Here is a 24,892-nt window from a genome sequence, read left to right on the forward strand (position 1 = left end):
TACAAGATTTAAAGCAACCTATCCGAAAGCTACTCTTATCTCAAATCCCCGAAATTAATAGCCAAAAAATCTAGAACGTTTCTTTTAAAACCTGTCTCGCTTCTTTAAAAAAAAAAACATAAAAAAATGAATAACAGTTCATATTTTACAAGTCGTGAATTGAAAAAGAGACGACCATTTGATCGTCAGAATTCCAGTAGATCCTCGATTCGCAACAATGGTCGATACAATCATAATCCGACAACCGTTAGTTCAACAGATCAACGAATTTAGTCCGATATCATTTCACTATTGATTGATCGAGACTCTACGGAAATTTTGACAAATCAGAATGGTTTTTATGCTACTTGAATGAAAATCACCGATTCTGATAGAATTACTAAATTCACTGTTACTTATTGTGTCCCTAAATAACTAAAGGCAAAGTATAAAAAGTTGATATTTATAATTAAAATCCTAAATTCTACAAAAACTAAAAAAAAAAAAAATCTAAAAAAAAAAAAAAAAAACCCGCGTCCTAACCTGACACCCACATTAAGATAGGGAAAAATCACATATGTAGCGGTTCATTGTACAAATGTGATATTTCCGTAGAACCTCCTTGTCTCGATGACAGCTTACCGGCCATCGATTAAGCCCTGAGACTGCGCCAAAGTGGGTTCTCGCAGCATGAAGTGGTGTCCATGTGTAAAAATGGAAGCTTCAGCAATATACTGAACACTTCGATTTTAATTCCACATCGAATCAAATCATACTCTTTGCCAAACAAGCATCAAAACTATGACACTCATTATGACAAAGCCCAGGGGATTGTTTCAGATAAACCCAAATTAAAAATTAAACCAAACATGTGTTCAGAATCATTTTAACACAAAAGTATAAAATAAAAAAAACTTGTTCTAAAGTCAAAATACACAAAAAAATCAAATATTCTATTATTCTTCACATGGACACATTGTTTACATTACCTAACAAGGTATTTCCAAGTTAACAAACAGGGGTGTTCATTTTACCCCAACACAAAAATGTGGGGGTAATTCGGACACCTTTACATTTTTTTTGCGAAATTTATCTCTTTTTAGAGCAATTCCAGCTCAAATCAGGAATTGTTCTGGTACTTGGGAATTCAAGAATTTTTACTGGTACTTGTATACCCGACCCTCTCCGATTTCTATGAGACTTTGTAGACATGTTATCCTAGGCCTATATAAGCCATCTTTGTGTATATGGAGCCAATTGTACTCGAAAATAACATTTGAGAAGGGCGTAAGTTGTTTAAATATTTAAATATTTTGTAATTTAAAAATTACTGTACCTCGAAGCCGTTTCATCGTATCAATAAGTGGAACTTGTGGGAAATTCAAATTGAATGGGCTTACTGAAAGAAAAAAAAAAACACACTTAAATAGAAAGAAATGCTACCTCTATGAGACTTTTTGATTTTTAGGAAAGCCCGTCCAATTTACTACAAGTTTGTCTTTGACCATTTTTTGATACGCAGCATTTTCGATACGAATACATCGAATATGTTAGAGTTCTTCCCCTTGTGCCATCCACATTCTTTCAAAATGTAGCAGTTTCTTGTGGCAGAGCAATTTCCTTAGGGTATCCAAATTACCCCAAACTGCCTACGTCCAATCAAGCTCATATTTGGAATTTAGGCCGTATGCTATTTAAATATTTTTTGTATTCCGGAATTTGAGAATTACTGTATCTCGGAGCCGTTGCATCGTACCAAAAAGTGGTCCAAGACAAACTTGTAGGAAATTGAACAGGCTTTCTGAAAAAAAAATACACTGAAAGAAAAATACATGCCACTTCCATGAGATTTTTCGATTTTTAAGATCAAAAGTTAAATTTTATAGTGATGTCACGATTTTTTTTTCCTTAGATGTTACAAGATGTAGATGTTGCTCGTCCCATTTTCCAAAGCTTTTAAACTAAACAATCGAAAAATCTCACGGAAGTGGCATGTATTTTTCTTTAATTTCTATTCGATAAAAGGGATTTACATTGTACGGTGTACACTCTACGCCGACTTGTTTATGGTGCTGGTACTGTAGTCCTAGTTTACGTGAAACTGGCTGCAATAGAGTACGTTTTGCACATCTGCAACCAAATGGGCACGTTTGAGTAAGTAGGGGGCACCACTGCTCACACAAAGGGTCACAAATAAATAACATAGTCCGACCAGGGCACACACGATGACTAGTCAACTACTTGCTTTACGGCTAACAAAGTTCACGCTGAAAGCTCATTCAACATGTGCGCTGATGGAGACACACTGCTGATTAGATGGCTTTAGATTTAAATACAGGTCGGAGATTGTGCCAAGCTGCTGTTTAAGCTATTTGCACCGTTTCTGTGGTAGTGTCTCTGAGAATGGAAACAACATTTCGTGACACTACCGGACAGAGATAAGATGTCTGTGCGCAGTGGAATCTCCGCGGAGATCGTACTTTGTACCTTCGTTATAGGTACAGACTCACAACTATACTCAGCGCCGCCACTTGTGACTCTTATCGTTGTGACTGTCGAAGGGCTTAACTGAAATGACCTTCGGAACCGCGACCGCGAGCGCTGACGCATTCGCGGATGGCACACGGGGGATTTGATCCGGATTTGAAGCCTGGATTAGGCCTTTAACTTCGTGCGCTGATCCATTGTCGTAAACAACGATATCAGATGGGCTCCTCGGTGAGCCGAGGAACACCACCTGATGGATTTTGGCACCTCAATAGAGTGATAGGAAGGAGAACTACTTTCAACGTCGAAACCTTGAGGAACTTTCAAGTTCGTTACCAGGAAAGAGCAAAAAAAAAAAATATATGCACAGATCAATCATCGTTCAATCCCATCCGTTACATAACCGTGTGACATTGTCCGATTTGTTCAAACGCACATTAGCCGCCACGTCAGTGAAATTCTACCCTCCCGAAAAAACAGGTCGTTCCTGATAACGCTAATCACGCACCCCTTGCAAAAGGGGATTCTATTGTTGGCGAGATGTACCAGGAAGAAGCCGGTGGAACCGGTCACCAATCGTACCACCACCACCAGCCATGCAGTTCAACCGGTAAGTCATATGACTACCAAAGAAAAAAGCGTGTTAATTTTCTGTTTACGCGCGAATGTTTTTTTTTATCGATGATAAACTTGCTCTTTTTTTGCCTTCCTCACTTTACTGAGGAAAGGCTATAAAATCACTCGAAAAACGAACTTTTTAGTTAGACCTCCTAGACCTACCTTCATTTGTACATATCGACTCAGAATCACCAGCTGAGCAAATGTCTGTGTGTTTGGCTGTATGTAGACATGTGTACCAAATCAATGTCACTGGAATATCTTGTCACAGGCTCAACCGATTTTGGCCGGAATGGTTTTAATCGATCCGTCTTAACGTCCCCTAAGTTGCTATTTAAATTCATGCAGTTTTATCATGTATTTAAAAAGTTATGTTAAAAAAACTGTTTCATATTAAATTAAAATTATGGTAAAAAGGGTGGTTTTTTCATGAAACCCTCACATGTTATATATTTTTAGAAAGCATATGAGAAGACTTTTCTTGTGGATTAAGAATTTTCAAGATCTGACTTACCTATCTAAAATTACAAGCAGTTTAAAAAATGGTCTGAATTTACATAACCTCAAATGGTCCCGTCTGATCGCCACGAAAAAAGCCTTGTAGAGGGATGCCATTTTCCTGAAAGGCGGTGTCTGTATAATCTTGACAAAAAGTCTGTAGGAAGTCTGTTTTTTTTACTCGTCACTTATTTTTATTAGGACCTCTTAGGTGCTGCGATCACGTTAGGGGAGATCCATCGAGAAATTAAAAGTGAGAGTGTGTGCAACATGGAGTTAAACTTTCTATGAAGTTGCTGTGAAGGTTACCATGGCACTTTGAAAAGTTTAACTCCATGTTGCACGCACACACTCTCACTTTTAATTTCTCGATAAACCATGTGGACACTTTAGGGGATTGTAATCACTCTATAAATGAGAGGAAGGCACCAACCACCTAAAGGTGGATTAAGTTACGTTTTTATTTGAGAATACATTTGGTGATAATGGGCGCCTTGTGCGTTCAGGGTTATGCCAGGTAGATTTGGAATGGTGACACAATGCATTTTGATTGTGACTCCCGATGTGGTTCGAAGCAGTTTGGATAAATACTTTCTGTTTAAGAAATTGATATACATTTGCGCTCCACTTGAGCAATCCTCTACGAATTTGGCTTTGTCTCAAACTTTATGGACCGATTCTTTCGTGACGGGACAACGTTTGTACGCACATGTTTTCAGTTTTATGCTGATAACTTTAAAATCTGTGGGAAAAGGTTCCAATATTTATACAAATTTGGAAAGTACATTAAATTTCCAATAAGATTCACTCCAGCAAACATTAAAAAAAAACAAAGTTTTAGTCAAGTGAGATACAAATGTAGCGTGACGGGACAACATCGTACAATTGGATCATTTTGATTTGTATACACAAAAGTGAAGAACTCTGCTCTTCCAGCAAGTTTTTGAAAAAACCTTTTTCTACAGTTGTTTCTACAATGAAAAACGAAGATTTTGCTTCCTGGATCACCCCATGTTGTCCCGTCACGAATTGAAGCAATTGTGAAAATCTCTACTTACTAGTCAACTTTTACTAATTTGGGGTCGCTGAGCTCGAATATGATTCCTAGAATACTCCAAAGTATTCAGAGAATGTGATTCAAAATGGCGGCCAATATGGCGGTGCTCGAATATTCGATATTTTATAAAGAAATGTAACCGGAAATGAATAGGTCAAATTCAACTAAGGGTTGCTGAACTCGAATATGAGCCCTAGAATATTCCAAAATACTCAGAGAATGTGCAATCCAAGCTGGCGGCCAATATGGCGAAGCTAGAAAATTTGTTTTTTTTTTTTTCAGGGGTGTAACAGGCAATCAACGGGTCAAATTTAAATAATTTGGTGTCGCCAAACTCGAATATGAGCCATAGAATACTCCAAAGTACTCAGGGAATGTGCAATCCAAGATGGTGGCCAATATGGCGAAGCTAGAAAATATAATTGCATTCCCTGAGTACTTTAGAATATTCTTAGGCTTATGTTCGAGTTCAGCATCCCCAAAGTTATTAAATTTGACTTGTTGACTGCCTGTTACATTTCTGTATAAAAATTTCCAATATTCTAGGTTCGTCATCTTAGGGTGATTTCAGAGTGGACGCTACTAGCGACGCGACGCGACTTTGACAGGCGAAGCGACCACGCGCGACTCATTTGCTGCCAGCAGAAGTCGCGCGCGCGAAGCGTCCACTCTGAAAGCACCCTTAGCCGCCATCTTGAATTTCACATTTCCCGAATACTTTGAAGTATTCAAGAGGTCGTATCCGAGTTCAGCGATCCCAAATCAGTTAAATTTGACTAGTTGATTGAACTTAAAAATCCTTTTATGGTGGTTTTTTCCCTTCAGCCGCCTTATTAGACGCCATCTTGAATATCTCGCTTCCTTTTAAGACTAAGGAAAATCAACAGACAAATTTGGATACAGGAGGGTCAATTTAGTCTAGATCGATCAAAAACTGGCCTGTTACACGATTTGCTTCTAGACTCGAGAAATGAGCACATTTTTTTGAATTCGTGCCTTGACCAAAAATTGGCGTGACGGGACAACGCAAACTTGCGTCAGTCGTAACTCTGGTTCCTTTTGACCAATTTTCGATTTCTATGAAGCATTTTAAAGCGTTCTTGGAGTATGAAGAGAATCCGAAATATGATGCAAATACGATTTCACGAACCATTGCAAACTAAACAATTTTAATTTTTCATGACGGGACAACGCTTCCATATACCCCCTTTTTAAATGTCCTGTTTAATTTTATACCTACAGAATCTGCTTTTATTAATAAGAGGGCTTATAATTGAGTCATTTTACTATGAAATTCCGTTTAGAATGATTAAATATGTGCATTCCATCCATTCATTTGAGCAATTATTTAAAAAAGTTGGGAAAATTAAAAATTTCCAGCGTTTATACATTTTACAACTTCTGCTCACAGATATGTTCAGAATAGGAACTTTGGTGAGGGAATATGTTTTTTGTGTGGTTCAAATAGTTGGAAAAAATGGAAAATTATCAGAACCATCCAAAGTTCAACTTGAAAAAATTACTGCTTGGTAAACAAGTGCTAAGAATCGGTCTAATGGATGGATGATCAAAGAAGCGATTTTGTACCAATGCAAGTCTCCATACAAATTTGACAGCTTAAAAATTCTCTACATTTTCGCAAATTGAATCGCAAAAATGTATGCAGAAGAACATCGTTTCAGTATTTTTCTGCCATGTGGAGCGGGTCTCGGGCATCAAATTTTCCCTGGTTTTGAAGCAGTCATAAAATCTATTTTTTCAAATATTTCTAGATTAAATTTTCAAAACAACCTATCCCTCATGGGTTTCCTATGCAGATAGGGCCTTTTGAAAATTTAATCGAGATTTGATGTGTTTTCAAGCTTCAAATCATAGAATTAGCTCAATAATAATAATTGGTGACAATCTACACTTCAATCTAAACAAGGACGACAGTTTTTGCAATTCGCAATTTTCAGTGTAAGAACGGGCATTGACCGATCTTATGCACCAAGTTCCCGACGAACACGCACTGCCCTTACACCTACATCTTACCCTTGCTCTGAGTCAGTACGAGCAACACGCTAGAACACGCTTTGAGTGTTCGTGCCAGGCATTCGCACCTGTTCCGGTTACGCATTTGAACTCGTTCCGGAGGTGGTACATTGCGTAGGGTTTGCGCCTAACTATTTATAGTGTGCCTATCAACATTTATTTAAGCAAAAAGTGTATTATTTTTAGTTTGAATTCAAAAACTAATTGTTATTTTACTGTGTATTGTTTTCTCCTGAAATCTTTCCTAGTGTTGGATCGTATTTATCTGTTGGAATTTCTTCTGTCGCGGTGTGTTGTTATAATTTTTTGGTCCTAAGCATTTTATAAGAAATTACAAAAAGTACAATAGTAATATTTGTGTTAATTCTTTGATCATTCCATAAATTGTGTAAGGGCTCGAACCTCACTTGCTTAAGAAAAAGGTGAAGATTCAAAACAATGGGCAGTGAAGGATATATACTATGTAAAGAATCAATAGTAAAAGAAAGATAGTGATTTATGTAGTAGATGTAGAAATAAATAATAGTTAATAAATAGAGGTTAGCTTAGATTGTATTAAGGACAACTTATACGGCAGATGAAATTATTCAAATAGATATATAAAGAAAAGGCAAATGATAAACAGAATTGACATTGCTACCAAATTAAGGGAAAAATTACAGTTTGTTACAGCAGCATTAGTTAGTCAAATATAGTGGAAAGCGTTGAGAGTTGAGAGAATCAAGAGTTAATAAAATCAAAACCAAATTGTGGATAGTAAACAGAGGAATCAGTGAATACGTTTGAATCAGTTGAGCAAAATAAAAACAGAAGATAGATGGTAGATAAAAATGGAAAGAATAGAAACCCCTTTCTGTGATGTTTCAGGTACATCCACAGCAGTTGACTCAACATACTGCGAATCAAAACAATACCGTCTAAAATCACAAATTACTTCCCTTTCCCACATTGATTTTCGATTTTAAATTAGATCATAGAAAAATTGTTTTGTTCTAAATTTCTACCTTCGGTATCATAAAAATACAATAAAAAAATGCATAAACTTTAGATTTAGAACGTAAGCTTGCATTTACCAAACCCATCACTGGACTTCTAATACTTCTCGCTGAACTAAACTGACATGAACTATGTTATTCAATGCTATTTCGGATTATGACTACTGTCATCAGGGGTGACATAGGGGGTGAGATTGGGTCATACAAATTTCAGCATTTTTATATGACACATTCAGTCTATAACCTGTGCCAATTACCGATGGAAGAATGTTCTGAACAAAAGTTTCACTGAGCATCAATTGAAAGATAAATTTAAAGCTGCATTTTCCTAATATTTACAATTTACAAACAAATCTACGGGCAAGGTCAACGAACCCGTTACGTGCAACCTGTCGGGGAAGCACCGACGATGCGCCGTAAACGGTTCGTAACAACCGAAAAGGATTCTCCGAAATATACCAGATATTAGAGCTTCTCTCTGTTTTGTTCCAACTTCGTCCATCCATCGGGCGGCCCGAACCGTACATGAATGATTGTGTGTTTTGCCTCTCTTCGTGTCTGGTCGGAACCAACTGTGTATGGCTGGTGGCCATGTCGCCGCCGTGGAGGAGGAAGGAAGATAAGGGGTAGCGGCAAAAGCACACACCAACACAAATGTTGTGCTGAAGGCAGTTCGAAAGTAGGTCAAAGCGAAAAGTTTGTGGTCGATGATGATGGGCGGGTGACGACGAGGAGTTCGGACGGAATCGACCAGGACCCACGGGGTACTTTGTTTACATGTTTGACCACTGCCTGGGGAATCTGTATGAACCCGGATATGTCTGCCGGACTTACCTCGTTGATGCTCTACCGGATTATTGCGATGCAGTTGCCCTTTTTTACTCTTGGTTTGCCTTGAACGGCCTCCACACGAAACTGGATCTATAAATAACCCGGGTCAGACCCACGTCACAAGAACCGCGGAAGCGAGCTAATCAGATCCAAAATTGGAATCCACTTTACTTGAATTCTCCCGAAAACAAAATAAAACCCAGCGCAAAGCTAAACCAAATCACTGCAACACTTCAAGCGAATGAATTGAAAAACTGCACCGTAATGTTCAGACGCAAATGAGTCTTCCTTCGGATTAGAGAACCGGAGTTGGAACCGAGCGCGCACAAACAAAATCTGAGCAAAAAGCCTCCACCAACAACGACTGCTGCAACGAGACTGTCGTCTGCAAGAAGGAAAATGCGCAGCGACGGACCGAAAAGAAACACGCACGCAAAGCGAAACGTCAAAAACGGCTGACAGCTGGGGGTTGTGCGCAGTGGCATCTGGTGGATTTTTTCTGAACTGATGCAGCGAGGGGTTTGTTGGAGATAAGCTTCCGGTTTCTGATTGTGATGTCGCGTTGCTTGGTGCGTGCAACATTGGTTTGTGTGTTGCAGTGACACCCAGTACCGACATTGTAGCAGAATAGGGTACTAAAGCCCTATGTCAATTTTTATGTACGACGGTAAAAAACACGATTAAAAACCATTCCTGATCACTTTTTTTCATTTTAATGCAATTTTTTTTTTGACAAGACAACATTTTTTCGATGGATCAACTATGGTCCCCTTGGAACGAGCTGTCAAGTAGGAGCTTTTCTGTCAAGAAGGACCGCAATTTTGAAAAATTAACCTCGCGGTCCTTCTTGACAGAAAAGCTCCTACTTGACAGCTCGTTCCAAGGGGACCATAGTTGATCCATCGAAAAAATGTTGTCTTGCCAAAAAAAAATAATTTTGCGTTAAAATGAAAAAAAGTGATCAGAAATGGTTTTTAATCGTGTTTTTTACCGTTGTACATAAAAATTGACATAGAGCTTTAGTACCCAATTCTAGCAGAGTTCTAACAGAGCTAGTTATTCTTATAGCATTCTAGCAGAAATGATCCACCGTTCTAGCAGGATGCTGACAGAACCAGCTCAGCTAGAATATTTCGTGACTGGATAGTAATGCAAACAAAAAATATTACTGACTTGACTTTTGAATTAAAAAGTTACTAAAATTTGCTAGAGGGAAAGTTTTTTTCTTGTTTTAAAAATGAAAACTTTTACTGCTAAAGTTTTTGAAAATCTCCTTATTAACTGATTTAAAAGTCTTAACTCAAATACGACTGTATAATTTCTTTCATTTTGTTGTTCTCCAACAGCAGCAGCGGAACGCCTTCGAAGGAGGGTGGTGCGGGCACAGAGTAACCAAGAGTGCCCAGTCCGAAGAAATGTCATTGAATTTTTTGGCTCCATAAGATTTGCTGGTAGCAGGCGTGCGATGTACCTGCGATGTACCACCAAGTTGAACCAAAAATTAAGAAGCAGTGCGAACTCAGTCTTACTCTGTGGTGCGGGTGCGGGACGAAGTCGAGGACTCGCTGCAAGTAAATAAATAAAAAAAATTAAAATATCAAAATACGATTATTCCCCTGCAAAATTCTGCTGTATGGCCCCGATGTTATTTACAACGGTATTGTACGATCAGTTCCTTACTGGACTCGGTCCAGCTGCAGCTTTATTGGCAAATAAACGGATCGAGCACGTGGTCTCATGATGGCCGCATCGGCTGTCAATTTCAAGGGCCGGTCCCGGTGGTATAGTGGTAAGCGTGGTTACCTCTCAGCCCAGTTGGCCTGGGTTCGATCACAGTCGTTCTGCTGCAAAGGGCAAATCACTTCTGATATTGCTGTAATATGAAGCCAATATATTGGAGTCCACACGGTTTGTAACGTATAAACTGCGTGAATATTATGATTTTTGGGTGGATATGACGTCATATGCAACAAATATGGGGTCTATATTGTAAATGCAGTATGCAGCCAATGGACATATTATATTAAGCGCTTGTGCAATATACTCGAAGTGATCAAATCCCTATACACTGAAACCCCGATGGTTTGACACCAACTGTTGACAAGATTTTTACATAGGGGTCCTACACCTGGAGTGAGCTAACGACCCAACCTCTATACGACCGCAAAGCATTGATTAAAAAAAAATAAAAAGAATTTCTTCGCGACCCTTCTTAACAGAAAAGGTCCTACTTGACAAAGTTGTTCCATCGAAAAAATGTTGTCTTGTCAGTTTATTTTTTGCATTAAAATAAATAAAAAAGTGATCAGAAATGGTTTCGTAGTAATCGCAAGGTATTGCGCGTATTGAGAAAATATCAGTTTTGGTGTAGGGGTCTCAAAGATACGAGCGCAATCTTGAGCGCAATAGTTTTTTGAATTCATCGTAGCAATCTTGTTGATTTTCGCGTTCTATGGCTGTCAGCTCACCTCAAAATTTTCAGCCAAATGTATCATTTTGCGTTTTGAGTGGGTTTATTGGACGCAGCAAGTGATTTTTACGGAAAATATAATTATTATTTTAAATTGTACTACTTGCTCTTATTAATATTCTATTAATTCGAATTTGTGTGGTTTGACATGGTGCCTCTTCCCAGAATTAAGACAGATATTGTCCGTTTCTCTCGAAGATACACGCCGCGCGGCATTTCAGAAAGTGCCGCAGACAATGTTGCCAGCGATTTTCTGCACTTTTGATGCAATAAAAAACATACCCAGCTACAATGCCATGCAATTCGAAGAAAAAGATCAACAAAAACAAAACGCGCTGTATGGAATTTGACAGCGCGCATTTGCCCAAAGTGCGGCGCGTCGTTTCGAGGCTTGTATGCCGCGTGTTTTTTTGGGGAATACGCGCAATAATCGCAAGGTAATCAAAATATTCTGGCCGGTACTGTTGCGACGCAACATTTAGCTGCAACATCACGCGCCTGCCGGCAGTTTCCCACAGATGGCGGCGGTGTTACCTCATCTGTCAGCCTGGCGGAAGTTGACGAGCTGCCATGTTCGCGGCCTTCTCTCTCTTTTTTGGGCTGTGCTAAACGTCAACAGCACACACGTTCCGTTTGCGGAGGAATATTTTCCCGATTTTAGCCAGTAAAATCGTCCCAAGTGAGTGTTTTCCCGGTGGAAATTGTGCCTCGGAAGACGCGCGACTAATTTGTGGTGTTTGTTTCGATCCGTTCCGTTTCTCGCAGGATGCCGCAGGAGATCAAAGAAGTGAAGGACTTCCTCATCAAGGCCCGCCGGAAGGATGCCCGTGCCGTCAAGATAAAGAAGAACGAAAACAACACCAAGTTCAAGATCCGCTGCTCCCGGTACCTGTACACGCTGGTGGTCCAGGACAAGGAGAAGGCCGACAAGCTGAAGCAGTCGCTGCCACCGGGTCTGCAGGTCAAGGAAGTCAAGTAGGGTGGATTTCTTCTGTTGGCGGTTGAATGCGATTTTTTTTTTGCTTTCTGTTTAACGGAAGTGAGGAATTACCGTAAGAAGCGTTCTGTGAACAACCTGAAGCGATTCCAATAAAGATGTGTTGAAAGCAACGACGGAGTGTGGAAACTATTTTATTAGTTGGAACAGACGATCAACTGCTGGCCAGCTGAAATGAACTGAAAGAAGATCCGGAGGAAACGTTGGTGGTTTGTGATTTGATGTTGAGCTTTATTCCGGGAATCGTACGTGTAACGTGAGTTATGTTAGTATTACTTCTGGAGCAACATTTGAAAGGGGCGGTACAACATTGCTCTTACGGTCTTTCGTACCACGGCCTTTCATTACACTCGTTTAAATGGGACGAAAGGCCGTAAGAGCAATGTTGTACCGCCCCTTTCAAATGTTGCTCTAGACTTGTGTACGGTTTTGTCTCATCGTAACTTTAATCACTATTTGATAATTGAAATTCTAGAATAAATTTCCAAAACAAACTATTATGTAGTCATGGGTTTCTTATGCAGATAGAACCTTTTGAATATTTAATCTATAGTTGATAGTTGAAATTAAATTCCCATTCGATTGATTAACGTGAAAGGATCCGTACGTTTTGAAACCAGAATCGTTAAATCTAGATTACTTTTTCAAAAGAACCAATGCGCCATGGGTTTTCTATGTACATAGGACCTTTTGAAAAAAGTAAGCGAGAAATAGTGTACACTGGAACCCCGATGGGTTGACACCAACTGTTGTCAAACGAACGGGGTCACTTTTTAGTTTGACACCCTTTTTACACGGAGTTCACACACACTACCAAACGATTGTTTTGATAGTATACGTGAGCGCCGTGTAAAAAGTGACAGTTCGTCACTTTTTAGTTTGACTTTGACCAACCAACGGGGTATTGCGCGTATTCCCGGAAAAGACACGCGGCATACCAGCCTCGAAACGACGCGCCGCACTTTGACCAAATGCGTGGCTGCGTTTGACAGTTCTAGTTTTAGTCAAATTAAATGTCGCGCAGAGCAAAGTAGTAGAGGTATTTTTTCCGCGGTTTGTTTTCTCGATCAAAATTTACAATTTTTGTTGAATAAATTAGATAAATTGTTGAAAATGGACCACTCTGAAGTGTTTAATAATGTGCGGCACCGGCAAGCCAGTGTAAATACAATCTTTCACTGCCTGTACGCCTTTTTTTTCTCTTGGATTTGATCGTTCCACTCTGGCCAAGATTTTTGGAAAGTCCAAATCGGTTGTATGCAAATGGATCCGGAAGTACAACAGTGAGGGAACTTTCACGAGGAAGCAGAGGAAGCAAGTTTATCGACGGTTTGGTGCACGCCAGCGGCAGTGGTTGCTGGATTTGTACTACAAGGAACCGGTTTTGTACTTAGACGAGGCTTGCCGTCGATTCCAGAGACACTTCAATTATTCAATTAGCCGGGCGTCGGTAGTTAAAATTTTACACGCATCTGGATTGACCTGGAAAACAATCGAACGCAGAGCAATACAAATTCGAAAATCTAACATACAAAAGTATGCGGACGAGATGGACTCTTTCCAATGGCACTTCCATCAGCTCGTTTTCCTCGATGAAGTGTCCTACGATTCTCGAGACATGCTGCGCAATAAGGGTTATGGTGTTAAAGGGAAAAAGGTACGACTTATCATCTTTTATCTATCTATTTTTATATTTATTTTAAAAAAATGTTTCTTTCTAGGTTATTGTTAAAGGAGAATTTAAGAGACGTCCAAGAGAATCCTACTTATGTTTTCTTGGGCAAACTGGAATGCTGGAGTCGTATCGAACAGAGGGAACATTCACACGTCAAAAATTTTTCGATTGTATTCAAAAGTTTGCGCACAGTGGTAAAGTTTCGCAATATCCTGGCCGCCATTCCATTTGGATAATGGATGGCGCCAGGATTCATTGTGACAAACATATTATCATGTATTTGAGGTCGTTGGGAATTTTACCAGTTTTTCTTCCCGCTTATTGTCCCATGTTTAATCCGATAGAAGTGGTTTTCGGCCTGGCAAAACGAGACCTTCAAAGGCACTACATCGAGAACTCAAAAAAACCACTATCTATTACCGTCACCGAAAGCTTGACCAGATTTGCTCGCTTTGATTGCACTAATTTGTTCAAAAAATGCGGTTATTTGTATGAAGGAACATTTGACCCGACTGTCGCATTGAAACAGCCATTGAGTGAATATGGATTTGATACTATTGACAAATAAGATTAAGATTATTTTCTGATAAGCAATGTTGGATTTGATATCATCAATAAACAGATTAAAGCACTTTTGTGTAGTTATTTATTCAGTAATATCGAATAACAATGGATAATAAAAATGAGAAAAACGAAAAATAGCAAGATTCCGAGTTGAGCCAGTTGAGTTACTTCTATCGACCGTGCTCGAAATCCAGCATATCTCCAACTGCAACACGGTGAGACTGGCTCAGTGTCGTCTCCTCCGGGGCCGTGGTCATTTTCATACCCTGCAGCATAGCACGACACAAACTGAACTTTTCAGCCAGAGCATGTGCTGAGTTCTTTATCTCGAACGCTACACTCATGAGATGGTTGCCGTGATCTTCGAGGATCTTGACAGTTGGCTCCAGGTTGTCAAGAATGTTCTCGGCCACGATCAATCCCTGACGCGTAATTTCAAGGCGACTGCCTTCGGAGGTTGGCAGTGAGAAGAACATTCCCCGCATCGAGGCTGGCGGCAGCCGTTCCTTGAGTTCATGTTGCTCATCTGCTGGCGAACTCTGGATTGATGTAGCCCACTGGATCCAGGCTGAGTGATGTGCTTCAAGGTGTTGATTTTTTTCCATCAGTTCCTGCACAAGTTCGTTGAGCTCAACGTTTGACGGAGCGCCAGACCGATCGCAGTCCGATGGCTGGAGGAGATGCTTATTCATTTTTTCCCAAATTGCCAGCGAACTGATCGACGTAGAGTACGCGAATGCAAAAACGAGCATCGTTTTGTCGCGCCAATTTAGCAGCATGCGTCCCTCACCCAATGCATCGATCCTAATCACGCTCTTTCGCTTGATGTCCTTGAGCCACACAAACTTTTCTATGCCACGTAGGTCTGGTTCCAACTTGGCGGACCAGCTCACTTCGATTCCGTTGGCCTCAGCCACGTCAACCTCACGACGCAAATATGGTTTCACAACATCCCATATACATTGCACGACCTCAGGAACCGAGTTTCCAGCAACGATCTCTGGAATGTTTTTTTTTGCATTAAGGGAGGAGGAGAGTTTTCCCTTCTGTAAGGAAGGGAAAAATTTATAGCCTTGTTATTATAACTGCGACACGGGTTTAATTTTCCCTTTTTTAAGTAAGGGAAAAAATACTTGACCACTTACACAACTTTTTAAATTTGTTATCACTAGTCAAGAGAGTTTTTCCTTATGGAAACAAGAAAGAATACAAGAAAAAAAAACTTTAAAGCGAAAATTCAACTTCTGTTAGCAGATATCACAAGTCAAGACAGTTTTCCCTTCTTTAAAGAAGGTGAAATTCAACTTGTGTCAGGAGACCTTAAAAGAAGGAAAAATTAATCAGTTATTGTAAGTCAAGAGAGTTTTCTTCTTCCAAAAATGATAAATTAAATTTTGTCACCTTAAATCAAATTTAGAAAATTTAAATAATCATGCAAAATGAGCAATATGCCAAAGGTCCAATATGTCAAATGGAATTATACCAATGACACCCATAATCATATTTTAATTTTAACAAACATTTTTCTTCTTTGCAAAATAAAAATAGCATTCACGGAAAACAAGAAATAAAAAGAAACTGCAATTTATTCGGCATTTGTATAACAAATTTAACATGACTGAAAAAGAAGGGAAAATTTCTTAGAATAATAGAACGAGTCATAAGCCGAATTAACATTTTCTGTTATTTTCTCAAGAATTGTTGTCAAAAAAAAAGAAAAATTTCTTGGCATGGATAAAATAACCTTGTCCAATTTTTATATTTTCTAAGAAATTTCAAACAAACTAATATTTGAAACTACTTTGATTTTTCGAGAAAGAAACTTTTCTGGGGAATGGTTTTCTGGGAAATGGTACATTCTGGGGAATAGTTTTCTGGGAAATGGTACATTCTGGGGAATGGTTTTCTGGGGAACGGTTTTCTGGGGAATGGTTTTTGGGGGTTTTCTGGGGAACGTGACACAATCGAAGTTTTCAGTAGATAAATAGTAGTTTTTGCAACAGATTGAAAAATTTAGAAGTTTATGCAACAAGTAATACAACTTTTTTTTTGCAATTCCTAAAAATATCCTTTAAAGGATTTTTAAGTCTGAATTTCATGTAGGTATTTAATAATAAGTTTCTTGTGGGTGCTGGAAAGTTGAAATTTTCTGAACTTGTTTCGAAAAGTAATGCTTTTAATTTTTTTATTTTGATTTTTAAATATTGCTTTGTTTTTTTACGGTGAGTTTCTGCATCAAAAGCGATTTTATAGCCTTCATTTCTAGAGTTTTTTTTAAAGGACCTATAAACAATTGTCTTTCATATGTTTATACTGCCCCTCAAATCGAGTCCGTCCTATATGTAATTTCGTCAATTTTGAGTTAATGATGCAGTTTGATTCAAAATCATGTGAACTATCAGAAAAACCTATAAAATTACGTAGTTTATCCAGACAACCGTAGGAAATTTCATTTTGTCGTGAAATCCTAACACGTAGCCTTATGGGCGGGACAAATTTGTCTTGCGATTTTCGGCTTGCTGTTTTTTTTAAATATGGGACAGACTAGATTAGAGCGGCAGTATAGGACCTATTCAAAAAAAAAAAAAAAAACTCTAGATTTGTAGCTGGGTTTGAACTTTATGTTTCTGTTTTCCAGTTGGCCTATAGCGGTCGATTCAACGCTGCATAAACGTGTCTCAAACTTTGTGGGGACCTTCCCTATATCCGAAGAAGCTATATTGTGTCATTGATTCTCCATAAAATTTTGGAAGCTGTCCGTACAAAAAAGGTACGTAAATATTCGAAAATCTGTAACTTATGTATGAATTTTCTGATCAATTTGGTGTCTTGGGCAAAGTTGTAGGTATTGTTGAGGACTATTCAGAAAAAAATAGGTACACGGAAAAAATTGCCGATTTTTTTTTATTAACTTGTTTTTCACAAAAACTCAATTTCCCAAAATACGTAGGGTATTTGTCTATTTTGGGCCTAGTAAGCCGAGCTCACTTTGAATTTGATGTATTCTCAAAAGCTGCTATAGGCAGCCTTGCTTATATTACAAGTTGGTTTTTTAATGCTAATGCTCGTACTTAATCACATTTTTGATAAAAATACCTTATATCGCTGTATAAGCCCGAAAAACTAAAACATTTTTTGTCCCTATTTTGGGTCTATTGCTCCTATGATACCTTCTTTGTGCCTATTTTCGACCTACCTTCTGATTGGTTGAAATCTCGAAGCACGTGGCGAACTTTTTTGACGTACGGTTCAGCCCTAGCTCGTACAGTGCCGCACAAATTCGGTCGACTAACATGGTAAACCATTGTGATGTTTTAAGGCACAAATCAACATTAGAATGATTGATTACAATTGCTTTACGTGCATAATTAGCATGTACATGATATATTTCTTCATTTAAATGAGTTCTAAACATAATTAAACATTTGTTGCGTAGCCAAACAGCAAGCCCGTAATATGCAAGAAAGACTGTAACATGTGAAAAGCGCACACACACTGTCACAGATTGTAGAAGTGTCAAATGGACTGCTCTCCGAAATGGACGAAGTAACGTAATATTGAATATTTAGCCCTTTTAAAATGTTTGTCTTGATTAAAAAAATAAAAATATTGTATTCAAAAATTCTGAAAATTTCACGAATGTTTCATGTTTTAACATTGAAAATCGATCCATTAGTTGCTGAGATATCGACATTAGAAAATGTTGGGTTGTTAAGGTGAGACTTAAAACAACTTCAATGTTCCTGTTTGTTTTTTTAAGCCGGTGTATCTCAGCAAGCAGAGGTCCAATCTTCAATGTCTCTTATTCAATTTTATAGCAAATTTTCTGAACTTCTCACTCATTTTAAATAATATTCTAAAACTGCAAATATTTCACTAAAATAAAACTTTCGGTGGCTACATCTTGAAAACGGAGCCTTTTATCAAAAAATGAGTACTTATCGATTGCAAATTCAATTTTACATAGAAAAAATTAGGTCAAATTTTTTTTTCTGTTGCCGTAAACTGGGGTGAATCGGGACTACAGTCTGAATAGGGACAGCAGTTTTTAGAGCACTTAAAGCTTTTAAATTTGGAAATGGATGTACACATTTTGTTGGCCTGAGTCTGTTCTAACCGAAACCAACCAGAAAAATCAAAATATTGTGCTCCAAAATGGTTAAAACTGCTGTCCCAATTCGCCCCATGTGTCCCGATTGACCCCAGTTTACGGTAGGTTTCTTTTTTTTAAATCACGGCAGCAGATTTTTTGACCATATTTCTCTGTGGTCCAAATGTTGCGGGGTTTTGCCCGCTTAAACATATAAAAAAATCTCGAAAATAGAAAAATCGAGTTAATCAGAAAATTCATTCAAAAGTTACAGATTTTCTAATATTTACAAACCGTAAAACGGGGTGACTTTGATAGGTTTGCTATTTTTCCGCAAAATGAAGAGTACAATTAAAATACATACGGAATTGTTTAGAATCATACTGACCGTGGTAGATAAGTGTTCAAAGTACCTCAAAAAGAACTTTTCATAAAATTTTGAAAAGTTTAAAAAGTTAGTTAACTATAGTTAAGAAAATGTTGATGAAGGTCATTTTTTTAAACTTCTCAAAGTGTTATGATTTTCTCAATGAACATGATTTGAATCGGGAAACGGAATGCATTTTCGGATTCTTTGGACAAATTCTACTAGGAGAAGGTTAAATAAGTTTGTAAATAATAAATAATATGTGTTTTTGAAACACAACTAAAAAAAAACTCCGAATTTATAGGCAATTTCAGTTGAACAAATTTCATGTAAAATGTGAAAACTTGTGATTTGTGCTTCAAATTCAGTATAAAATGCAATATAAATCGATAATTTTACAAACAAAACTAATTTTAGCTAATTTCAGGCAAAATTCCGACTGTTTTTTTTACCAATTTTACATATTTTTTTGTATTTTGTTTAAAAGCTTATAAACTTAGTTAACTAAATATAAACATTGATTTTTTTTTGTTGAGAACTATTGAGGTTTTGCAGCGCGACTGAGTTTCAAATGTAGGTGGCGCCAAAATGAGGTTACTTGCCAAAAATCGTATTTCTTTCTGCTGCATTGAAGAACAAAATCGCTTATTTCTCATGATTCCCTGCATCAATCTTAATGAAACTGGTTGCAAAAGACGAGAAAATTTTTTTGCTTTAAAATAATGAACATCAATTTTTGGGCGCGCAAAAATGTGTGAACTTTTTCTTTAAAAAACATGTTTTGGAACACGAAAAAATGAGTTTCCCCGTATATATAAATGAAATAAACAGTTATATAGTTGATAACAGATGTGGTAACGTATATCCAACAATTTTCATTGATTTTTGACAGACTTTCTTGTCAAATAGACCAAATTACTATCTTTTTCTAAATTTACAGTTTTCTCATAGAAAAATCAAACAAATATTGGAGAGTTGTACACCAAATTGTTGGAAATAATTTTTCTCATCCGAATCCGGCATAAGTTTTATAAAAATGTTGATAATGAAGGAAAAAACACATTTTTTCAAAAAATCATAGGTTTACGCTATTTGTTCATAGGTGGCGACATGTGTCTTTTAGCTTTGCTGCAAATCCTCTATATCAGCTACTTTTTTTTTATTCTAAACTTATTTTTATTAGGTCCTCTTAGGTGCTAAGACCAGGTTAGGACCGAGGATCGATCAACGTATTAAATATACACATCAGAAAAAAAACTCATTACAATCCATACTTGGAGATCATGTAACTGACGAGGGTTACTTGGTCCAAGCGGGTCTTGCAGGTCTTGAACCTGCCGATGTACTCGGAGAAAATGCCCCACAGCTCAGCCGAACTGTAGAGCATTTCCCCGGCTTCCTCCTCCGTGGCTCCACCGTCTCGGGAGCCACTGCTTCCTTTGCTGCTTCCTGCTTGTCGAGGGCGATCCTTCGGTTTTCCGTCCGGAACTGCGCCCGGCAGCGGAGGGAACTCCGCCGGCGAGAACACCGGAACTACTGGACTCTGCTTCTCCGCCTTCCTTGCCGGCGGGTTTGGTTTCGATGCCTGCTGGCGCCTCCGGATGAAGTCCGCACGCTTGGGGCAACTGCGGTCCGTGGCTTCATGGCTTCCAGAGCAGTTGGCACACCGCTTTGGCTGGGCTTTCTGGACTTCGCACTCGTCCGTCTTGTGGGGACCCCCACAGTTGTTGCACCTCCCTTTGAGGTGACAGTTCCTGGTTCCATGACCCAGCTGCAAGCAGTTCCTGCACTGGGTCACGTTCGGTCGCTTGTTCCGGTAGGCCTCCCACCGGATGTGAAATCTCCTCAAGCGCTTGATCTCACTCAGCTGCTTGAGGTTGGTGTACCCCTTGGGGAACGTAACAATGTACGGGGTTTCCTCCGAGGAGGTGAACTCTGCTTTTCTCTTGATGGCGTGCACCTTCACAGCATCCAGGTTGTGCGATTCCTTGAGGTTCTTCTTGACGTATTCAGGTGAAGCCGGTGGAAGTCCTCTGACGACGACGCGGAGTTGCCGCTCGCTTCGTTTCTCGTGGGTGTAGAACTCCACTTTGTTCGCAATCAAGTGGGCCCGCGCGGTCTCAAAACGTTCCTCGGAGGAACACATCAATTTGATCCCAAACGGAGTTAGCTTGTAACTTGGCTTGGTTGTGCACGGCGACATTACACTCCTCAGCTTGGCGTAGCTCGTATTCTTTACCACCAGAGGTGGTGGTTTCTTGGCCACTGGAACCACTGGAACCGGTGGAACGCTTCCTTTCCCGGCTGGGGTACCATTGTTATTGTTGTTGTTCTCCGCCAGCGGGCTGAACTTGTTGTTGTTGAGAAGATTCTCCTCTGGGCCATTCCCGACAATGGCTCCGTCGCTGGTCTTCCTCCGCATCCCCGTTCCGTTTACGGAACGAAACTCGTCCCCATCGGAGGATTCTTCCACCTCCATCCGTAAGCACTTTGCCGCGCCACGAAAACAGCAGAAAAAACAACCGCTGTCTCCGGCTGTCAGACGAAAACTGATATCAGCTACTTTAGTGATGGTACATTTAACGTACAAATAAAGTTTGAACATCTTAAATATGATTTAAACAAGAAACAAGAACTATGACTATCAAAGTCACCCCGGAATTTAAACTAAGAGTTTTTAAAGAAACTATTTTTCTAAACACTATTGAAAAAACTTTTATTTCCAAAATAGTGCTTGGACTTTGTGTGGCCTACCCCAGTACATTTTTTAAAAATAATAATCTTGAGAAAAACCTTACCTATTGGAAAATATTCCAAAAACAAATTGAAATCCTACACACAAAGAAAAAATACTCTGAATTTAAAAAGATCGTTCGTTGGATTAAAAGTTCGCGTTGGTGAATATTCGTAGAAAGTTCAAACTTTTCAATTTAAAAGTTGGAAAGTTTTTGATACAACCATGCATTAATGGAACAAAATCGTTGTATCGGTAAAAGTGTTTTACTTTTAATTAGAAAAGAAACCTTTTATAGCAAGAATAAACAACATTTAATACTACAGTGGACCTCCGTGTACGCACGAGAGCAAGCAGCAGTCAAGTGCTCAGTGCTCCATCGTTTTTTCGATTTTTTTCGCCGTAGTTTACCGTGATTAGCCGCGAGTTTGCTCCACCAGCATGCCAAGGGCCGGCCGTGGCCGTGGCAGTTCGAGTGCGGCCTCGAAAAACCCGCGAAGTTCGTCTACCGGCCGTGTGCAAAAAGGTAAACAAACCAACGCCGTGTCGACCGCCATCGCGCAGGGGAGAGTGAGCGCAGAAGGAATCGACAAAAAGTTACTACATCCCGGATATGTTCCAAGATCACCAGTGCGAACCCGTTCAGGTACTTCCGGTGCCACGACCAGTGGCACATCGACATCCGCCAACATTCCCATCAGGAACGAGTTCCAGATGCTGAGCGACGACGAAGAAAACAACAACAACAACACCGACGGTAGCAGCACTACCGACGACGACGAATACGATGGACGTGCACGGAAGAAAGTGTCGACGTCAAAAAAGAACAATTCTCCAACGGAACGAAGACCACCTCCAATTTTTGTTTTGGACACGTTGGCGGACGATGTTGACGAGTTGCTGGAAGGCCTCGGATATTGTCTGAAAATCGGTAAGTCGGCAGTGCAAGTGATCACACTGAACAGAAAAGATTTCGACCTGGTGCTTGAAGAACTGAAGCGTAGCAACTTCAACTTCTACACATACGACCCAGAGAAGCCCCCTGTTAAGGTCGTCTTGCAGGGTTACCAAGACCGTCCGATCGCCGACCTGAAGCGACACCTCTCGAACGCCGGAATAAAGCCACGGGAGATAAAAGTGCTCTCGCGAAAGACAACAGTCACGGGTACGCATACCCTGTACTTGTTGTACTTCGACCGCGGCACCGTCAAGATCCAAGATCTGCGGCGGATTAAGACGTTGGACGGTTTTTGGGTAAACTGGCGGTTTTACACCAAGAACCCGACGGACGTAGCGCAATGCCACCGTTGCCAGAAATTCGGCCACGGCTCGCTGAATTGTAACCTCCGGCCCCGCTGCGTGAAGTGCGGTGAGTCACACCTCTCGGAGGCGTGCGCACTGCCACGAAAGGCGGACTTGGGGGAAAACGCAGAACAAACTAAGCCGCGCGTAAAGTGCGCGAACTGTGACGGCAACCATACCGGCAATTACCGCGGATGCGTCGCGCGCAAGGCCTACCTCGAGGAGCAGGAAAAGAGGAAGAAGAAAGCAGCAGCGTCCCACTCTCCTCGGCGAAGTACGAGCTCAGCCGTTCCTGCAGTTGGACAGCGTACGGTTCCAGCGGACAACCCAGCGTTCCCTCCTGGATGGGGGCGTTCGTTTGCCAGCGTGGTCGCTGCCGGTAGCGGCGATGCGGCCCAGCAAGGAGTCACCGGGGAAGATCTCTTTACCCTGCCGGAGTTCTTTGCTCTCGCGGGGGAGATGATGACGCGGTTTCGGAGCTGCCGTAACAAGGCGGAGCAATTTCTGGCCCTCGGGGAGCTGATGATCAAGCACATCTATAATTGATTATTTTTGTCTGTGATCTAGTTTTAAGCTTTCTCTCTATCTATCCTTTTACCATTGCACTTTCTGTAAGTTTTTTGAAAACTTTTTCTTACTCTTGTCTATTCCATAGTTATAAGTAATAATTTTTCGATTGAATTACGATGTAAAACACAGCTGAAAGGAACACCAAAACTCTGTTGCGTACCTAAATGAACTCATTGTTACTTGATTACTCACAAATAAAACCGAATTGAATTGAATTAATACTACAGTGTTAATTTCAGAAAAATTTGCTTGATTCTAGGCTTTATTTTATATTTATTTTTAAAAGTTTTAAACAGTATGTTACATAAGACATTTTGTTATTGTATTTTACGCTTCTGGCCAAAATCCGAGTCCAAGCTGTACCGATTCTTAGGGTACGCCACCGGTCACTTCCGAAGACCCCAAGCTGGACGGTTCCAGACGGACGTTTCGACGCGCGACAGCAAAGTAGAGAACAGGATGGTCACGTTGCCGGCCTTCATCAGGACAGGTTTGGAGAAGTTGGCTGTAGATTCGGCAAGGGTGATCGACGTTTCCTGGCTGGAAAGTGAAGTGCCTGAACGGGGAGTTCCCGATTCTGGAAGCGCATCCGGAAGATTGGGTTGATGAGGCCCTCGGAACGGAATTCGATTTCGAGCACTTCATCCTCCTTCGAGAATGACACAGATTTTTTCGGCACGCTGTCCAGGGTTCATTCGGCTGGAGCTGCGCCGTCGCGAGATGAGCATTTGTGGACGGTTATTTGCTAAAAGAGATGGAAGTAAGTGAAGTTGGCAAGCCACTGTACACATTCTCATTACTCACAGGTGTTGTAAACCGCCGGCACCGAGTGCAACATCCGCTCTGGCTACCTCCGATTATCCCGCTTCTCGACGTCCTCCTCTTCGTCGGCTCCTTCTCCTCACCGTGAAAATCACCTGTCTCGTACTTGTCCAAAAACCGGATGTTTATCTTCTTCAACGCAATCTCGTTGTTCACGCAACTCTTCGGCAGCGCCATCTCCTCGATGATCTCGTTACAGTCCTCGCGGGAATTGACCTTCAATCACCAATCCCGGGCCACCACCACCGAATACAACCGGTGCGAATCCACATTCCTACCTCCCATCCTAAAAAAAACAAACAAAATCAATCACAAGCCCCACAAAACACCCAAGCTTTCTTCTTACCCATTCCGGTCGTGGAACAGCTGCAGTTCCTGCAGGAAGCTCGCCTTGTCCTTTTTGAGCACTTCACCTCGTCCCGCACCCGCACCACCCTCCTTCGAATGCGTTCCGCTGCTGCTGTTTGGCTCACGAAGGTTTCCGCGTCCGATTCCTGGCTGCTGCCACCGTCGGCTTTGCTTTGCGTCCTAGAATCACCAGCACCACCGGACCCACCAAAGTGTTTGTTTACATTTGGAACTTAGTCGTACACGGTTACACGAGAACGTCAAAATGAAAGAAATTCTACAGTCGTATTAAAAGTTAAGACTTTTAAATCAGTTAGTAAGGAGATTTTCAAAAACTTTACCAGTAAAAGTTTTCATATTTTAAACAAGAAAAAAACTTTCCCTCAAGCTAATTTTAGCAACTTTTTAAATCAAAAATAAGTTACTTTTGTCATTACGGTAATATTTTTTTTGT

General features: G+C 40.2%; 2 protein-coding genes, 1 long non-coding RNA gene and 2 pseudogenes across 5 annotated transcripts in view; 2 read left to right on the plus strand and 3 right to left on the minus strand.

Annotated features, from left to right (window-relative positions):
* The window catches only part of LOC120416296 (carnitine O-palmitoyltransferase 1, liver isoform), a 59,811-nt gene extending 50,937 nt beyond the window's left edge, over positions 1 to 8,874 (minus strand). For both annotated transcript variants that reach the window (XM_039578013.2, XM_039578015.2), the window contains exon 1: positions 8,503 to 8,874. The gene's annotated coding sequence lies outside the window, so the exon portion shown is untranslated. The remainder of the gene's footprint in view (positions 1 to 8,502) is intronic.
* Positions 8,875 to 11,489: 2,615 nt separating this feature from the next.
* Positions 11,490 to 12,079, plus strand: LOC120416330 (60S ribosomal protein L38). The gene is made up of 2 exons (XM_039578060.2): positions 11,490 to 11,648; positions 11,735 to 12,079. Exon 2 carries the CDS (start codon positions 11,736 to 11,738, stop codon positions 11,946 to 11,948), a length of 213 nt encoding a protein of 70 aa, XP_039433994.1. The 5' UTR covers positions 11,490 to 11,648; position 11,735; the 3' UTR covers positions 11,949 to 12,079.
* Positions 12,080 to 12,921: 842 nt separating this feature from the next.
* LOC120416314 (uncharacterized) lies at positions 12,922 to 14,286 on the plus strand (annotated as a pseudogene).
* Positions 14,287 to 23,555: 9,269 nt separating this feature from the next.
* Positions 23,556 to 23,959, minus strand: LOC128092653 (uncharacterized; annotated as a pseudogene).
* Positions 23,960 to 23,976: 17 nt separating this feature from the next.
* LOC128092854 (uncharacterized) lies at positions 23,977 to 24,892 on the minus strand. Of its 2 annotated transcripts, XR_008212044.1 has the most exons (4): positions 24,780 to 24,794; positions 24,437 to 24,715; positions 24,073 to 24,376; positions 23,977 to 24,013 (listed from the first exon to the last, which is right to left on the minus strand). It is a non-coding gene; the product is annotated as an uncharacterized LOC128092854 (long non-coding RNA). The 2 variants fall into 2 exon arrangements; XR_008212043.1 differs by having other exon boundaries at positions 24,437 to 24,892.

This window comes from Culex pipiens, chromosome 2 (genome assembly GCF_016801865.2).
Source record: "Culex pipiens pallens isolate TS chromosome 2, TS_CPP_V2, whole genome shotgun sequence".
NCBI lineage: Eukaryota > Metazoa > Arthropoda > Insecta > Diptera > Culicidae > Culex > Culex pipiens.